The following is a 14,336-nucleotide window of genomic DNA, read 5'->3' as shown; positions in this document are numbered from 1 at the left end:
CAACTTCTAAAATTAAAAGTATATGACTACTTGAACATTTTAACTATATTACAGGTACTTTTTCTGTTTCTGTCTCTCTCTTTCAATATATATGTCAATCAATATATACCATTCTTAGCATTTTCTCTTTGAGTAGCATTCTGCAACCTTAGAAGGTAAGTATAACTGTTATAGCCTGAATAAAAACAACTAAATAGATAAATGGTATGGCTGTCTGGTTTCACTCACCTCCCCAAGCAGTGGCTCCTCCTGAAGGTGGTGGCGGTGCTGGTGCTGCAGCTGCTGCCGCCCCTCCAGAAGAAAAGTCTGGCTGGAGGTCCAGGAGATCACTAGATGGTTTAGAAGTGCTGAAAGGAAAACATAATTTTAAAATCAGAGTTTGAAAATTTATAATGTAAATATGCTTTTTAAATAAAGGCTTATACAGAAAACATCAAAGATTTTGTATATTTTAAATCAAATATGAGAGTAACATTTTGGAAAGTATAGCAGTATAACATATGTTCTTCTACCAAGGGTTGGCAAACTACTTTTGTAAAAGGCTAGATGCTAAGTATGTTAGGTTTGTGGGCTAAATGATTTCTATCATTACTCGACTCTGCCGTAGTAGAATGAAATAAGACACAGACGATACAAAAACAAGTAAATGTGCCCTTGTTCCAGTAAAACTTTATTTACAAAAACAGACAGTGGGGTGCATTTTGACCCCTGGCCCATAGTTTGCCAACTCTTGCTCTATAAACAATAACAAAGTTAAACTATACTTCAAGCAATGGGTCACTATCAGATCATAGTGCAGAAATTAAAAAAGGGAAAACCTAAATGCCTCAAAGTAAGGTGGAATTTTCTTAAACATGTTATGAAATGCTGACTATGAGAACTGTGACAAAGGAAACATACTGTAAATATTAAAGGTATGAGGGTAAAGATTATGGGTACTTTCTTCTATATTCTACTTTTTTTTGGTATGAAAAAATTGTCTTGAGAAAAAGAACTTATTTATAAACCAAAGATACCAAAATAAATAACTACTAATATTCCTTTTCTCTAAGTAAACAACAATATATCAGGTTTGTCTGTTATGACGCTTCACCTTAAAATACTTCTATATTTTTTATTCTTATTCACTTGGGGCTGTGCTTTTCAAAGCTCCCCCATCTGCAGAAGTTTTAAGGAAGAGCTTAGAGCTTTGCTATTCAAAGTGTGGTCCCCAAACTGGGAGCATCCTAGGACCTTGTTAGAAATGCAATATCCGGCCTTACCCCATTTCTACTATACTAGAATGTTTATTTTAACGTGACCCCATGTGTTTCGTATGTACATTTAACTTGAAGAAGCACTGGCCTAAATGTCACCAGATCAGGTGCGAAGCCATCAGGGGCCCAGGTTCCCCACCCTTTTCTGTATATGGCAGTTCCATCTTGATCTTTTTTACATTTTAGATTTTCAAGTAATACTCTTTTGAAAACAGACCTCTGCTGCTTTAAAAAAAACAAAAAAACCCTAAAACTTGCCTAGTGTTGATGTCCATTTCATAAATACAAGTGATCTAAGTGCCAGAATAGGGAAACATATTTATTATTAAGATCCACATCAGAGCTTTTATAAGTAGCAACTTATCTTAGTATAGAGGCAGAAAGGACTTGGTTTTACCAAACTTGAGATTATAAAAAGAAGAACTAAGCAAGTAGAGGGTAACACACATGGTTAACATGGGTGCATTAGTTGGATTTATTGCTCAATTCAAAACTTGTCTCCAAATACAAGGAATTTATAATCAGAGTCATAGATACTAGAAAACAAGACTAGCATCTTCTCAAGGCAAAACAGCCAAACAAAGTGTTGACCATTATTATTTGAGGAAGCCCCTATGAGTTGGGGCTTCATTTTAGGCAGACCTGAGATTTCACAGAATGCTGATGCACCCCTACCTTTCTTACGCCAGTTCTGACCTGCAGGTGCTTTAAAAGCTGATTAGGAACACCACAGGGGTCTCTTCCTACCACCAGAGTCTGAGTCCCTCAGATGGACCATCAAATTCAGCTACAAAGGTGATTTTTTTTTTTAAAGCACTTTAAGCACCCTTTAAATTTCCCATGAGAAACTACTTTTAAAGAACATTTTCCTTATCAGCCTATTTCAGAAGAATTGAAGTGTGGGCAGTATTTTTCTACTTTCTTCCCCAAATGTGTGGGCAACAAAGTGATTTCCACAGTTTAGATCTTTCTAATGCTTTAAGAGGTACAGGCCTAGGTGGCTGTATAGGGTATAAAAGAACTTGCTTTGTGTACCTAAAATAATAAAAATATCACATATGAGGACTAGCTTTCATTTTCTGAAATCATTTGGGTTCAGTACATAAAAATAAAACAAAACCTCATCGAAATATTAATAAACAATTCACTGCATACTCATCAACTAACCTGACCGGGACAGCCGCAGATGCAGTTGCAAATAAATCAACCGGTGGGGATGTGTCAATAGTTTTAGCTGGTGTAGAATTAGGAGACGTAACAGTTGTAGCTGGAGAAGACTGAAAGTGAAGATGCACAACACACTCTAGTCAAATATGAATCTACAGGACACAGAGCAACAGGACTTTCACTTTGCAGATCCATGACATTCCCAGCAATTTTTTGGTAGCTCTTCTTTGGAGAAAATCCAAAACTCAAGAAAATTTGAATCAAGAATCGTAATACATAATCAATAGTGGTCAAAACATCTTTCAAATTTTAGAAGTTAAATGTAATTTATATAAAATGATAAAAATATTTTATTTAAATATTAAATGACAAAGACATTGTCATTTAATATTTAAATAAAATATTTTTATCATTTAATATATAAAATGACAAAAACATTGGCCTAACATTGCAAAGACTTTTTATTCATGTATTTAAAATTAAAGCTAAATGTATTTCCTGAACATAAAATTAGTGGGAATTATTTTCCTAGCTGCTAAAAAATTTTTAAATGATCACTTGCAATAATTGGCATAAAACCAAGGCCATTCTTCTTCCTTCGTATCCTAAACAGACTTCATATGAAGTTTTCTCATGTGCCTTTGAAATATGGCTAATATATTTAAAAATTAAAATTTTTATTGAATTACTATCCTAATTCCATTTTCTTTTATTTTATCTATTTAATTCTTAACATAGTCACAAGAGAAAGATTAATGGACCATCTCAAAACAGTCCACTGATACTTAGTTCTGTAAGTGGAATCGAGATATAACAGTAAGTAAAGTACACGAAGACCAAGATCACGCATGGGCTTTCAGACACTGCCGTAAATGGATACCCGATTTCAGATATACCAAACTTAAATAACATTTCAAAAAGAATAATTTAAAAAAAAAAAACGACTGAGGAGATAAGAAATTTATATAAATTTTCATACTTAACCAGTATTTGTCTAATATCTATTTGTCTAAGAATATAACTAATCAAGAAGTCAAAATTCAGTAGATACACATGTGCCAAGCATTCGGTAGTTTGATAAAGACAAACATATGAGCAGTATGGATGTAATTACTCAGAAAATATCAACTCAAGCCTCTCTTCACCCAAAATTCAAATTTTCCAAATGGAATGAGAAAGATTATCAAGAGAATAGAAAGGACCAACTAAAATTAACTTGCACATAATCCACTGTGAACACTGACAATTCCTCTAAAAGAAATCAGTTTTTTTTTAAGGGCAATACAGGTAAATAAGCTTAGAAAGTGATGTTTATGAAACACCACCAAGAACTTAATGACAGCAATGAATCTACAAACATAAATACAGAAATGAAGATCTTCAAAGACCCATTAAACATCGCCTTGTAACAGCAATTTCTGAAGAGATGAGAGAGCTAGGAAAACAGAACCAAAATAATCCTGTTATTTGAAGAAGAAAAAGTCAATAAAATTCAGTTCAGCCTAAATAAAATAAAATTCAGTTCAGCCTAAATGGAGAAACAGACCATCTCAAAGGATGCCATAATTTTACCATACTCTACTCGGCAATAAAATTCAGTTCAGCCTAAACGGAGAAACAGACCATCTCAAAGGATGCCATAATTTTACCATACTCTACTCGGCAGTCATATGTTGGAATTTTTCACATAGACATAATGATTTGAAACCTGGCTTTGTATCTAAATCACCAGGGAGCCTTTTGTTTGTTAGTTTTATCTGATTGTTTGTTCAAGCTCCCTGAGGGACTCAGGCAGCAAGCCAGGCACTGGCACAGTATAGGGTGTCTGGGACACCCCTCCCCAACCCCGGTGCAGTGATGATGATATCCTTCATGTCCGTAATGACAGCAATTATATAGTGGAAACTTGTCAAAGAAAGAGCTCATTTATTAATCTATTTTTTGCATGAAAGAATACAATGGCAAATGTGAACCACAGACCTACAGAAGTAATACTCTTGTTCTTGATTACCCTAATCCTGTCCTGCAACATGCTAAAATAGAGACAGGGAGGTGAAGGAGTTATTCAATTTATTAAAAGACTGTATAAAAGGCATGCTTGTGAAAAGATACCCAACCGCGACTCATTTCTCTACCATTAAAACATTCACATTATGTGCCTTACCTATCTCACAGAGCGGTGATTCAGTGTATATGAAAGTGCTTTGTAATGAGTAAAATGTTATACTGATACATTTGTTTTTAGTTGTAATATAAATGAATGAAAATTTCTTTCATATAAAAAAAATTCAGTCCAAATAGAGGACTAAATAGACATTGTTATATTATATTGGATTTAGAAAATATAAAGGAGAATACATGAAAACTTACTTTTTCTCAAAAAATTAAAAATAAAATTACTTTATGATCCAGCAACTCCCCTTCTGCATATATGCCTAAAAGAATTGGAAGCAGGGATTTGGACAGATATTTGTACACCCAAGTTCATGACAGTGTTATTTAAAAAAGCCAAAAAGTGAAGCAACCCAAGTGTTCATTGACAGATGAACAGATGAACAAAATGTGGTACATATATATAAGAGAATATTAGTCAGCCTTAAAAAGGAAGAACATTCTGGCATATGCTACACCACTGACAAACCTTGAAGATATTATGCTAAGAAAAACAAGCCAGTCACAAAGGGCAGATACTAGATGATTTTCCTTATATGAGGTACCTCAAGTACTCAAAGTCATAGAGACAGGAAGTAAAATGGTGGCTGCCAGGGGCTGGGAAGAGGAGAAATGGACAGTTAGTGTTTAAAGGGTACAGAATTTACCTTCAGTTTTGGAAGGTAAAAAAAGTTATGAAAATGGATGACAGGATGTTGCACAACAATGTGAATGTACTTAATGACACTGAACTGTAAACTCAAAGATGGTTAAAATGGTTAAAACAAAACAAAAAACGAGCTTACCTTACTTAATGGAGAGGGAGCACCAGATCTAAAAGGCAACAAAAAATTAAAACAATATACATGAATACATTTGCAGAAGCATTTAAATTTGATAATATCACCTGGTCGAACATTAACTTGTTTATATACAACTGTTTTTTAGTAATGGACATATTATTTTTAAAAAATACTTTTCATCTTTATGCAATTATGGCATCCTCTTCTAATGTTTTCTATCCACTAAATTTCTAGTACTAGAAATTCTTAAATTTAAAATTCTTTTCTATAGCTTTAACAATTCAATTCAAGTGGACCATTATTGCCCATATCTATCGAAAATAAACGGTCCAAATTGGAATTTTAAAAATTTTGCTAAGACTTGAGAAAAATGATGTTTAACAAAATAATAATAATAAAAAACCTCTGGTTTATTATTTTAAAAGTTAGAAATCTCATTAAAGTACATTGTGATTCATTTAATCATAATTATGATGCATAAAAAGAACACCAGAATAAAAAAAAAATCCCTATGAGCCCTGTGCCTGAAATGTGTCTCAACTTCCATATTCACACTCCTGAACTTTTTTTTTTTAATGTAATGCAGTCTCTGAAAAATATTCCTATTATCCTGTTAGAACTAGAAGGAGCTTGAGAAAGAACAGTGACCTCCATGCTTATTTCTAAGGGAGTGAAGGAAAATTAGGAAGAAGTAAATTTTGTTTTAGATTATGGGTAGTAGTGACTATTGTCCATCATTTCCAGCAAAGCTCTTCAGAAACAACTGCCTAAACAGTTTATACACCTTACTAATCTGAGTTGGTGGAAAATTAATTAATAATAAAACAAAATTAATAAAAACTACAGTTCAATAAGAAGCTTATAGTCAAGGTCTTATAGGATGGCAGGGATGGCTTGCTACTTCTCTAGAGAAAATATCACATGTAGCAGTAGCAGAACAAGATTAGCAGAGACTTAGTAACTGGAATTTCTTAAAAGATCATGAATTTTTGTTTTGTTGAATGTAGCAAAAGGAATCTAGCAGTATTATATGTTTGACTAATATCTTTTACATTCAACTTCATTTGCTAACATGTGTCTGCCATTTTCTGTTTAATTTTAGTTTTTACTTAAAATGAATATAAGTAATGTAAAGTAAGAGCACACAGAGATTTCTGCTATATAATGAAGGCAGAAGCATAATAGTAACAACTCATTTCAGTTATGTGTACTTTGGCTAAAAGTTATTTTAATAGTAACATATCCTGTGAAGAAAAGGATATAGATCTATCTATATTATTCATTTCAAAGGGACTACTAAAACAAATGACTTCACAGCGTTCTCTGTGTCTACAAAAAGTTATTTAGGCATCTAAAAATTCCCTAATAAGTTTTTGACTAATAATTTCTCCACTCCCATCATTTTTCCTTTATATATGTGGAAAAGAAATAGAGTTAAGTCTAAATAAAAATTCAACAAAATAATGGCCTCAACTCAGAAGTCACTAGATGTGGTCACTTTCTAAGAATAAAATAGTTGAAATTAATTTCTCTCTCAAGTAATTTTCATGAACCAATTCTCAGTGGTACTGATGAATGAGAATACTATTACAGAAAAGAGAATTGAGGATAATCAAAAACTTTTGACACTTTTTCAAACTAACATATAAAATTTTCTAACATATTCTATGCTCTATATCAAGAATAAAGATACAGTAAAAATGACAGAATTGTTCTACCTGCTATTAAAGAATATCACATTCAAATCTAAGTATATCAAAATCAGCATAAAAATCAGTTTGCCAAGCTCCTACATGAACATTAAATGACACTTGTAGTCACCCCATGGATTAAATAAGTAAACATGAAAATCTCCTACAATCTATGTTGAGCTATCATGCCACTTACTGTACTGTATCTTGCCTGTTTCAATATCTTTCTTTTGCATGTTAAGTTCTTTGAAGTGAGGGAACCCATATCTATGTTTTATATCCCTAGTAATTTACGCAACACTTGGCATTGTCTAGGCACCGAAATATATTTCTAAATCTTGGAATGTATTATCTAAATCTTGGAATAAAATACATTCATGTACTTTTTGTATAAAAAGCAAGCTAACTGAAAGCCTCAAAAATTATTTTGTGTAAAACTAAACTGTCAAGATGTGTGACCTCTATTCCCATTGACCAAGTCCAGCTGTTTGCCAAGATTTCATCAAAAAGGTGAGAATCAGAGGTGCTCCCATTGGGGCCATAGCTTTAAAAAGGATAATTAATCACTGAATAAAATCTGAGGGCTCTGAGGCTCAGAGAGGTAAATAATGTGCTGAAGTCTCATCATTCTTTAATAGTGGATTTAAGACTTCAGTCCAAGTCTTTCTGACACCCAGAGCCTGTGTTCACTTCACATTCTAGCCAGTCCTGATGAAAACACGTATGAGCCCAGAACATTTGTTCCTCTCTTGCACAACGCACAAGCTGCTTCTTTTTTATCTGTTTCTAGGTTGATTTTCTACCCTATTCTTGGTCCTTTCTTATTTACAAAAGAAAATGCTACACTATCTTATATATAGATAATGACATTTATTAAAGATCTGCACTTAATTTTAATTATTTCAGCTAGATAAATTTAGTACAGAGTGAACTGTGTTGGGAAAAATTAAAACACAAATATAATTTCAGAAGAGAATGAATGACCATATAGTAATCTACCCTAAATTCTGTAATATGCTACAAACAAAAATATGTGGGTTTCTATGATGAACATAGCAAATGCCAAGGTTTACTTCCAAAGCATATAAGTAAGCTCTCAAAAGAGAAAACTTTGTTTCTTACTCACGACAATAGACCCTACAATGTTCTGGCTGTAAATGCTAGATAGAAAATCTATCTTCCAAATAATTTCAATTACAATAGACTTATCTTGTGTTTCTTGCACCTTCAACAGTCAATAAACCCCCATGAAAAATAAAATCAATCTCTCTCTTTTGTTCAGTGGAATCATGGAAACAGTCAATATACAGTCAGTATATCACACAGTATTGCATACAATTTCAAAAATAAATAGTGGATACAAGGCACTAAATATAAAGGGTTCATATATTTTTTATAGCAGATATTCGAAAAGTCTATCTTATCCATTTACTTGACTTAGAGGTTAGAATAACTTTATACTGCTACTAGAAGATAAGGAAAACAAGTTTAATTAATTTTCTTCATAAAATTGTCTTTTGGCACTTCTGCCACATGACATGGGAAAAAATCTTTTGTTTAGTAAACAAATGAAAAAACCTTCAATTTCTAAAATCTAAAAGGAATATATAAATGTACACCTAAGAGAGATTATTAGTCTTGATTCAAGAGGACCAAAATAAAGTAAAGCCATTTATGCCAGTCACCCTGAGAGACAAAAAAAATACAATGAAAAAACAGATGTGTAAAATTGACAGAAATCAGTTTTAAATATTCTAAATACCAAATGTGGATTCTTAAGAGTGCTTTTTTGCAGTTTTAGTAATAACCAAATGCAAAAAAGTCACTCAATACAGTACTCACCCTTCACTTAAGTTCCCAGGTAAGCACAAACATACAAAGAAGAAAATAGTTAACTACTATAGTTCATTGATTTTAAAAATAAGGAATAAGCAAAAGACAACTTCATATGTGGTCTCAGCCAATTCAGAAATTAACTCTGACAAGCATAAAATGATTTGAAAGCAGAAAGAAAACTTATGCTCAGCAAAAGGTATTCAAAACAGAAGTTTTTGTTTCACTACCCTTAGAAATGTAACTAAATTTTCCAAAAAATAGTTTGCAGCAGCCACAAGGGGGCAAATTTAGATTTGAAGTTAGGGCTAAGGAAAAGAAATCCACTCTAGAAGGTCGCTTCTCCCGTGACTGCAGCCCTGGCAAATTTAAAAAGGAAAAAGTGTGGGTCTGTGCAGGATGTGGAGGACCCTTAAGGGGAAAAGTGCAGGGAAGCTGACTTTTCGCCTACATGCATCCCACATCGCCCAAGGGAGAGGCTCTAACTCTTGGGGATGTGCATACTGTATTTCCTTAGCTAAAAAGGTTTTTCTGCCACAGAAGCAGGGGCATTTCTCAGGCTTCCGCCTCCCTTTGCTTACATCCTAGGCTACTCACTTGGCTTCCCAGATACCCTTATACAGGTGACCCCAGCAACAGCTGGAACTGGATATCTTCTATTGTGATTTAATATACTCTCACATCTTTTTAGTTGACATCAATCCATCCACAAAAGTGTGATCATCCACGGCTACATCGAAGCTGGGGTCGACTGTGGGCTTTGGTAATAAACTTGCTAGCATCCCTGAGAGGTTCTGTCACCCATCATTTCAAATAGCTCTGCCATAACTGCCTGAGATTCCTACACTGTTCCTTATCACTGAAAATTTAAAACATGCAATAATTTTTATCCTAAGTTGGAAAAGATGACAGAAATAATACTTAGCACTAAAAGATGACAGAAATAATAAAATAAGAAACAAAAAAGTAACATCAAGACAGAGTCTAGATTTTGGGAGAATGCCCAGAGAGAAAAAAGCAGAAAGGAGTTTTTGATAGCTGTTATCATAAGTAAAATCTATGACCAGCCTACAGCCCTGCAAAGATCAGTTCTTAGGTTGTTTCTGCTAACTTCTGCTGTCAATCTATGTGGAATAAACATAAAGCCAGGATGACCCACAAAGACATTTCAAGCTGACTCTGTAGAGAAAGCTACACAAAGTGTTAAGGTGGAGATGATAAAATATAAAACAGTCCCTAACCTTTAGAATCAGAAAATCTATTTAAACCACATATGTGAGGAAAAAAAAAAAAAAGCCACACCACCAGGCAGTGCATGATTAAAGGAAGGCTTCATGACATGGTCCTCCCAGGACGTATAAGATTTACAGACACAGATAAGGAAGGTAGGCATCCAAGACTAGCAGCAATATTGTCTGAGCAAGGCACAAAGACTGGAAAGCACTGGGTCTTGTGAATACTCAAGTTTGACACCCGCCAGAGTAAAGGAAAGAAATGGAACCTGGACACATTTTGCATGCAGTGAGGAAAAACAGTCAAAAATGTAAGTGTTTAACACCAAGTATGAAAATCCAGTAAAACTGCACTTATCGTTGCTCGATTGCTACTCTTTCTATAAAAAGTTCTCTGAGTAAAAATGTCAGCAGCATGCCATGCTGAATGGTTCAAGTGGAGAGAGTCTGGAGTCCAAAAAAACTATACTTGAGAGCTTTGCTTAGTGGGGCTGGTAACATAACAATATTCGAAGCTGTGAAATTGTGCTTGTTTTTACTCATGTCCAAAGATGACAGCCTCTATTTTTAAACATGAGCAACTCTTTTTTTCTGTGCATTGTGAATCCCTTCTAAGGGCAAATATATAAATTAGAAAGTTCAGTCAACATGGGTACAACCTACTAATTTGCTGCATGTCTGCAATTAAATTGCCTACACATGAGGGTCACACTCTCATAAACCAATGGGAAGGAGAAGGGTTTTGAAGGAACCCAGAAGAATTACAATAAAGTATACCCTAAAACTGCAGTAGTAAGTATAAGTTGTATCATGATAAATCTCATTCTTAGCAAGAACAACTAGCATTTTTCATCTTATTTAGAATATACAGCTCATGCGTACTTGTTTCCAGGTTTCTTTCCTTCTAATGTATTTAGATGCTGTTCAAGGGTCTCCATAAGACTGCTGGGAGCCTACAATAAGAAAGTAAAAATAAATCTCTGCATTGCTTGCTTTCAAAGTAAACACACTGGAACATCACTGTAACTCTGTATGGAGGAGGTCAGTGGATGGATCCAAATATGTATGTGAGATAATTTCATTCTAGGTACTTTTGGTATTTAAATATTTAAATTCCAGGGAATCTCAATAGGGCCCATCTTACATATACTTAACTTCACTGAATAACACATAGTGTTACAGCGTGGTTTCAGTGTACATATTACATTGGATAAACTTTTTCTAAGATCTTACTTATACGTAGTAAACTTAATTAAGGTCACCGTACATTTCCATAAGACCACAGTGAAAAAAGAATAAGCATTTGTATCCAAGTCAAAAATATAAGAGCCCAAATACAAACTTATAGAAATGTGAAAATACAGTAAAACCTCACTTATTCATGTTTGACTGAAATATTATGAAAACTTACTACTATATTTTAAAAAAGGGGGGGATAAGTGATAATTGTGAGCAAAAGAATATAACTTTAGTAATAAAGAAAAATTAAGATTTTCTTATGGAGCTATTTAATTTATATATGTAATAAAGTTATGTTAGCAAATATAATAATGTTATAATAGACTACATGTATGAGCAGATTTAATATATTTCAACCATTCTATTAAAAAGTAACTGTTTTTACATGTTAGGCAATGTAACGTGATGGTATTTTACTGCATAGTAGAAAGAGAAACATCCTACCCCATCTATTCCTCAAGCATTAGAAATTTAATTTTCTCTTTCTCAAATAATTTTAAGCCAAATCATACCTTAACAGCAGCATAGGCATTCAAAAAGTAGCATTTCATGAATGAAATATATAATTTGTTTATAGATACACTGAATTCTGACAATTGTTCTTTGAATTAATATGAAATTAATTTTGAAGGACTTCAAAGTAACTGCTAATTGTTGAAATAGCTTACATAATTCAAGGAAATTCCTACCACTGTACATTTTACATTGCACCTATAATGACAAATTAAAATAAAATTCTTATTAAAAAATTTTAGTTTTGAAAGTTCACAATATTTAACATTTATTTTAACTTCACAAAGACTCAGAAACTGTCTTAGCAATTATGTAATTACATATGTAATGATATGTTTATTATAAGTGTAAATTACTAAATGAACCAAACATGTAAATTTATAAATAAAAATTGCTAAGTGAACAAATTAATGTGACCAAAGTGATGAAGGTAAAGTAAAAAGAAACAGCCTTATGAACATTACCTAAAAAGTTATGGACTATAGTATAGAAAGAATAATGACTGTAAGGGAATACAATACATTTAGAAAATTATAAAAATTAAAAGTTTAAAATATAACTCAGGTGAAAGTGGATTTACTCAATAAATTCCAGTAAACTACAACTAGGAATATGCCTCTATTGTAAAAAATAAAAAACAACAAATTTTTAAAAGTTTAAAAAAAATTTTGCTCTATAGAATAGTCAACTATAAAGATGTATTCATTTAACAAACAGAATGTACACTGTAACCTTAAAAGGAAGAAAATATAAATGGCTTCATAATTTTTACGTGAATTCACACCTGATAACTTCAAAATTGTCATACTAACTGTCAAAATAATAATAATTATAATTGTCATATTAATGGAATGTAGGAGGCCTGGTCATATAACTTCAAACTTTTCATATTTCCACTTTTTTTCATTGAGAGCAGAGTAAGGGAAAAATTAATCAAGCCATAGACCCTCTCTCCATTTAGAAGACTTAGGTCCTCTGAATGTTAAACACAATGTAAAGAAAATGTGATTCTGTGCTAAACCTGTTAAAAATGCTATTTGCAGTCACAAAATAGAGAATAATATATTATAACAAAAAAAGAGGTTGTATTTTCTCCTTTTTTAATTATCTAAACAATAAAAAGAACAAAAACCCCAGAACCAGGAAGATAATTTGCAATTTCATTCTTTTTGTAAAATTTCTTAATAATTTAAGGAAGAAAAATTTTAAATGAAGTAATAGTCACAACGGTCACAACAGAAATCTAATCAAGAACACAGACTACAAAATTGACTTCTGTCTTTAAAGGGAGTTATTTCCCAACACATTGCATCTAAAATTAAGTTTATAGTATTTTATCTTAGAGGTTTAAAATGCTTCTTCATTTATATTATTTATAGGGACTTGTGAAATCTAATAGAAATAAATTCTTCAAATGTATTCGAAGGGGAAAAATTATTTTATAGCAATGTTTAAGAATGCAGGAATATCAACCTTCTTCTCAACTGTATATCTATGGCTCTGACCATATCCTAGCATGTAGTAGGAAAGAAACAAAAACTGTTTCAAATTTCCAAGGATCAAAACTTTGAGAATACCTCTGCTGTTGTAAAAGGAATTTGATAATTAATAAAGGATGATAAGCAGTATCTTTAGTTGCTTATTTTTAAAAACGCCAAAGTCAATAGACAAATTGGAAACACCAAGCCAAAGAACAAGAGTCAGCCTGTGAAAACTAATAGATAACAGCAATACATCACAGTTACCGATTCATCAGTGGTACAGTCTTTAAAAGGAGACTTTCCTTTACCAGCAGTTTTCAGATCAACCAGAATTCCTGACATCAAAACCTAAGATGTTTTTCATAAATGGAGATATTTTAAATTTGGAATATACACACACACACCAAACAGGAAATATTTTGAAAATCCTTTTCTTGGAACAAATTCACAGATAATTTTGAGTCCAGGATCAAAAAGGAAGCACACATCTACAATTTAAATGCTTTAGATTTTACAGCATCATTAAAACCAAATGAGGGAAAAGAAGCAACCAAAACATCATTCAAATTTTTTATCATTAGATCTAAAAAACCATTTAGAAATACTAAGGAGAAATATTTCAGTTCTGATATCATGGTCACTTCTTAACCCAAACAGCCATTTTGAAAGTTTTAAAAAAATGTTGTTGCTATTCATAAATCACTTAAATGCAGTTATAATATTATATTCACAATTTAAAAAGGGCTACAGATGTCCATACACGTATTTATTGTGTATTTTCTAAGCTAAAAGATTTCCATTAAATTCCTCTGTTCCATTTTGCTGCAAAAGGAATTCTAATCCTTTTTCAGTTACTAGGAGCCTCCTCCTACTTCCACTCAATAGGCAGACCTTCTAACGGTCTCCATCTCCTCTTTAAGTCTCTTTTATGGCTGGTGTTTTTGTTCATTGCTATGGCTAGATTCAGTGC

The 14,336-nt window shown here is 32.7% G+C and overlaps 1 protein-coding gene across 9 annotated transcripts in view; it reads right to left on the bottom strand.

Moving 5' to 3' along the window:
* Positions 1-14,336, bottom strand: part of SNAP91 (synaptosome associated protein 91) — a 125,782-nt gene that overhangs the window by 51,721 nt on the left and 59,725 nt on the right. For all 9 annotated transcript variants that reach the window (XM_025042722.1, XM_025042721.1, XM_025042720.1 and 6 more), the window contains 4 exons: positions 11,016-11,086; positions 5,381-5,408; positions 2,424-2,533; positions 229-347 (listed from right to left, as the gene is read on the bottom strand). In XM_025042722.1, the coding sequence (XP_024898490.1) occupies positions 229-347; positions 2,424-2,533; positions 5,381-5,408; positions 11,016-11,086 (328 nt within the window). The remainder of the gene's footprint in view (positions 1-228; positions 348-2,423; positions 2,534-5,380; positions 5,409-11,015; positions 11,087-14,336) is intronic.

Source organism: Pteropus alecto, unplaced genomic scaffold, assembly GCF_000325575.1.
Source record: "Pteropus alecto unplaced genomic scaffold, ASM32557v1 scaffold7, whole genome shotgun sequence".
NCBI classification, from domain to species: domain Eukaryota; kingdom Metazoa; phylum Chordata; class Mammalia; order Chiroptera; family Pteropodidae; genus Pteropus; species Pteropus alecto.
This window is presented reverse-complemented; position numbering and strand designations above follow the sequence as displayed.